Source organism: Trachymyrmex cornetzi, unplaced genomic scaffold (genome assembly GCF_001594075.2).
Source record: "Trachymyrmex cornetzi isolate Tcor2-1 unplaced genomic scaffold, Tcor1.1 scaffold1064, whole genome shotgun sequence".
In the NCBI taxonomy this organism is placed as follows: Eukaryota; Metazoa; Arthropoda; class Insecta; order Hymenoptera; family Formicidae; genus Trachymyrmex; species Trachymyrmex cornetzi.
The window spans coordinates 20,973-25,928 of record NW_017295614.1 but is presented as its reverse complement, the minus strand read 5'-3'; the positions used below and the strand labels follow the sequence as shown (position 1 = coordinate 25,928).

The 4,956-nt window shown below is 34.1% G+C and overlaps 2 protein-coding genes across 3 annotated transcripts in view; one reads left to right on the top strand and one right to left on the bottom strand.

The window, feature by feature from the left end:
- The window catches only part of Rcd1 (Reduction in Cnn dots 1), a 9,303-nt gene continuing 4,347 nt past the window's right edge, over nt 1-4,956 (top strand). Inside the window, exons 1-6 of one of the 2 annotated variants that reach the window (XM_018505938.1) lie at nt 1-312; nt 525-1,119; nt 1,217-1,498; nt 1,731-2,414; nt 3,475-3,829; nt 3,917-4,099. In XM_018505938.1, the coding sequence (XP_018361440.1) occupies nt 62-312; nt 525-1,119; nt 1,217-1,498; nt 1,731-2,414; nt 3,475-3,829; nt 3,917-4,099 (2,350 nt within the window). In that variant the 5' untranslated portion in view covers nt 1-61. Of the gene's footprint in view, nt 313-524; nt 1,120-1,216; nt 1,499-1,730; nt 2,415-3,474; nt 3,830-3,913; nt 4,100-4,956 lie in introns of both variants that reach the window. The other variant, XM_018505930.1, reaches the window with a different exon arrangement.
- The window catches only part of mms4 (Methyl methanesulfonate sensitivity 4), an 8,186-nt gene continuing 7,263 nt past the window's right edge, over nt 4,034-4,956 (bottom strand). Inside the window, exon 4 of the mRNA XM_018505954.1 lies at nt 4,034-4,138. Coding sequence (XP_018361456.1) covers nt 4,115-4,138 — 24 coding nt within the window. The 3' untranslated portion in view covers nt 4,034-4,114. The remainder of the gene's footprint in view (nt 4,139-4,956) is intronic.

Genomic DNA, 4,956 nt, shown 5'->3' with positions numbered 1-4,956 from the left:
TATTAAATACGCAAATATTTATCTTCTACCAATTATTGATTTAGTTCAAAAAATAACTACAATGTTAACATCTATGCCTACGGCACCATCTACCTCTGTGAGCAGTTCTGGACTACCAAGTCCAACTACTGACACATTTGATGATGTTTCGAACAAATTAACTGCATATTTACATCAACTAGCTGGAACTTATGAGATGGACAGTGATGTGATATTCAAAGATCATTGCTATGCTCGACCTTGGAATTGGAAGCCTGAGAACGCTTATGTAAAGCCTTTAAAAAAGCTGTTTTTTTCAAAAAATATTGCAAGGTAAGTTAATAAGCCTGTTCTTTTTAGTTAAATTTGTATAATTTATCTTTTCTTTTTTTTTCTAATGTAGAAAAAAGGAGGAAAAATGCATAGTGCAAGAAATTCAGCTAAAAAGACCTTACGTCATCTGACATTCAATTTGATTTTTACTTAAATATGAGAGGATACAAGATGAATATAACAATTGATCTATATTACTTTTTATATTTTAGTGATAAGTACAGAAAAGATGAAGAAATCGATGTGGAAAATATTGACAGTGAACCATTGTCATTGCCTTTTGACTTAAGTCGAGTTCGACATATGATGGATGAATTTGAACGTTTAGCGAATTTTGCGCGACCTGAGGAGGAGGAAGAAGAGGATTGGGAAGACAAAATAGAGAAAACTCTATGGTCTCCCACCCAGAATCGGATATTTACTAAAGTAACACGGATATTAAGCTCGGAGAGACTTGCAAGATTAGCCAAGACTAATAGCGTAACGGAACCGATCTTTCGAAGGACATCAGTGGATATAGCTGCAAGAAGATTTCGGGAAACGTTAGCTGGAACAACTGGATGGGACTGGAGATTGGCTCAATGGCTGCATAATTTGCTATTCGAGCATCTTCCTCAAGAATATTTAGCCATTTATCTCGATATTTTACAGGCCTTGAGGTTAAAGATTCCTCAGCTAATTGATAAAATGATCGCTGTGCAACCAAATATCAATTCTAAGGGAGGTTCCATAACATGGGAAACGCTTGGATCACTCTTAAAACGATCTTGGGATCCAATCGCACAGAATTTGAACGGAAATAGACTTGTAAATATGATAATAATTAATAAATGATAACTTAATCATTAATGCATATTATTTTGATAAAATAATGTAAAGCGATAATTAACATGATTAATTGCAGAAGAAATTGCCTGGAAATCCGATCTTAATAATAGTACCTTCTGGCATAGCATCGGCTGTTTCCTCTCGTCAACACAAATGGATTACACAGTTGGGATCGTTAGGCATGGTTGCTACTGTCCATACTCATATAGGTTTGGCAGTAAACAGAATGACTATGATGGTATGCATGGATCAATTGGTTCAGGCTACAAGAGCTAAGATACATGACGTCAGAAATGATTGTCCTGGTAGGCCAATTGTACTCGTAGGTTTCAATGCTGGTGCAGCACTTGCTTGTCAGGTAACATTTTACATATGTTGCATTAATTTTTTTCTCATTATTATTGATTTTTATTTAGTACACGCGAGAAAGATCATATTCGGTCGTTCTAGGTACTGGAAACTAATAAACGCAAAAAAATATTACACATCAATATCTGCTTTGATCGAATATGGCCTTCTTCACTTAATTGTATCGAACATTTCTCAATCGTTTTTACTTACTATTGATTTTTATTTGTTTTCCGATGTAGGTGGCCCAGATGGAACACATAACTGCTGTTATCTGCATTGGATTTCCTTTCACAACGGTCGAGGGAAAACGAGGTACGCCTGACGATGTGTTAATGGACATTCGCTGTCCTGTCATGTTTATTATTGGACAAAACGCCACTCTCGTTAGACCGAACGATTTGGAAGAACTCCGTGAAAAGATGCTGGTTGAGACGAGTCTGGTAGTCGTGGGTACGGCCGACGATTATCTCAGAATATCCACGTCTAAAAGGATACTTGAAGGCATCACACAGAGCATGGTGGACCGATGCGTGTTAGACGAAATTGGAGATTTTATCGGTAGCATCCTTTTGCAACCACATCCATTACCGCTGCGACCAGTAATAGCGACAAACTGTGACAATAAAAACAAAAAGGATTCTCACAAACGAAGAAACTCGACCAGCAGTTCCGTGGAGAGCGAACCCAACTCGCCGACCGTGAAGAAATCCCGGCCAAGCACGCCAGTGTCTTCCGCACTATCAGTTGGGACAAACGTGGCGTCGAGCTCGACTTCCAAAACTGGTACATTCAGTACTCAGGCCAATTTGGTGCAAATAAGTGGACAGCATACAAATCATACTTCCACTGTGAAACGGAAACGACCTACGAACAATCAAAGAAATCAATTCTCAGAACTGAAGAGTTCCAAGCTTTCTGCACAGGTAATTATCACGTTTTGTTGAATTTTAATATATGGTATACAAGAAAGACATCCTTTGCAGAAAATAACATATCATTATGCAACAAAGGGTTAAAATATATATATATATATATATACATATATTTTAATCCTTTGTTGCATAATATGTTATTTTCTGCAAAGGATGTCTTTCTTATATACCATATATTAAAATTCAGCAAAACGTACAATAGAAAAATGTATGCAACAAACGGTTAAATAAGATATATATATACACATACAGGGTGTCCCAAAAAGGTCGGAACACCTAAATATCTCGGGAAATATAAGTTTTATAGAAAAGTGTTTCAGACAAAAGTTATATGGTTTAAAAATATCTATTCACTGATCCTATCAGTTTGACCTTGGGATGCGTAGCCAAGGTCAGGTCAAGGTTATGTTGATTTTCTGAAATGAAACACCCTATTTTTGATTCAAGATTCTAATAGCTGATGTCGAGAGCTTTCCAAAACGCTATAATGAAATATTTTTTTATGAAGTACTTTTCAAGTTATAATGTTTCAAAGTTATAGTATCGCCGGCATTAGCATTACCCAAAATATTTAATTTTGGAGACTGGCCAGTCAAGACGAGATCGGTCGGTGGTCCGTGAATCTTGACCTTCAGTTAACGCACAAACAAAAACATAACGCGTGGTATCACATATCTTGGGTAATGCTAGTAGCGGCGATACTGTAACTTTGAAGCATTATAACTTGAAGAGTACTTCATGAAAAAATATTTCATTATAGCGTTTTGAAAAGCTCTCGATATCAGCTATTAGATTCTTGAATCAAAAATAGGATGTTCCATTTAAGAAAATCAATGTAACCTTGACCTGACCTTGACTATGCAACCTAAGGTCAAACTGATAGGATCAGTAAATAGATATTTTTAAACCATATAATTTTTGTCTGAAACACTTTTCTGTAAAACTTATATTTCCCGAGATATTTAGGTGTCCCGACCTTTTTGGGACACCCTGTATATATATATATGTTACCATCAATATTATAATTATTTACATATATACATTATTGCAGACAAACGTAAATTCGGAAAATGGCATAACGCTTAATATCGGCACACTAGCGAGTCTGGCGCCAGTAGGGCCGATACGTTTAGCACCCACTGCAGTGAGTCAAGCCACGACCATTTCCTCTAAAACATCTAACGCGTCTAAATCCTCGGCCGCAGCTGTTAAAGTGCCGAAGATTATTTCAAATCCCCTGCAGAATGTTTCGAAGATGAAAACGATGGTATCTTCTAATAAGTCTTATTCGAATATGATCTCGAATAGTTACAGACAAGTCAGTGCATCTGACAAAAGTGGAGACGCGAAGTTAGTAAATGTTTTTACCACGGGAAATCAGGTTAGAGTGAATACAACTTCTGCAGGTAAGATAAATTTATAATTAACTTACGGTGAAATTATAAATAGAAAAGAGTAATCTAAATATCCCCCCCCCCCCAATTAAATAGCAGGAAATGGTAAGCTTACGGCAACAAGTGGCACGTTATCGAATCTCTTGCAAAGTGGAAAGAACCCTCTTGCAATCACCAGCGGTGCATCCGCCACCCGTACATCATCGGCTTCTAGTATCTTACTAACGACCACCAATTCATCAACAAATACCATAACATCGTCCATATCGTCCCCTTCAAAAGGTAGATTACTATTATCTAGTCCACTATTAAATAATTTACCTGAAACGTAGTATAAATAAATATATACATGTAGGCTCTATATACAATTTTTAATAGTTTGTTAATTAAATGACAGATGTTATAATTTCTGTTTTGTGTGAGCATATTTTGGACGATTTTCGTATTTAGCAAAGTGGATATTACAAAATGTTATTCAACTTGAAACAAAGTGAAAATTGACACATGTGTTTATGGTAGTAGCATTAATTTCGACATCACATTTTAATTTATTTTTATACATCATAAAAATTAAATCAATTATTAAACTAATTGCTTTAGCATAAATAAATATTACAATATATTTAAACATTATAAACATTAAAATTTTTATAGTACTGATTTAATCGTATGTATGTGGTCTATAAATTTACGTTTTTATTCCTCCTTGATATTCTAATAAAAGTTAATACATGTACATAATACATGCATATATAAATACATATTTTTCTATTAAACTTTTATACTGTAAAATGACACAAATTACCTCATAATTTTCAAAATAACGGATTGTGTCAAAGGGAGCATAAATTCTAAATATTTTTTCTTGCAATCTTATACCAACAAAATTTACAAACTAAAGTATTCAAAGCAGTAATAATAATTTTATTAATTAAAATTTAAAAATATTAAACTATATAATCTACAATTTACTATTTTATATGATTATTTTTATAATAATTATGTAACTTTCAGATAAATTTGATAAATAAATATACTATGTATATTTGAAATCACATATGGAATCTCATATACATATACAATTATATTTTGCTATAATAACTTTTTTCCATTAAAATATAATATTACGCGCGCGTGTA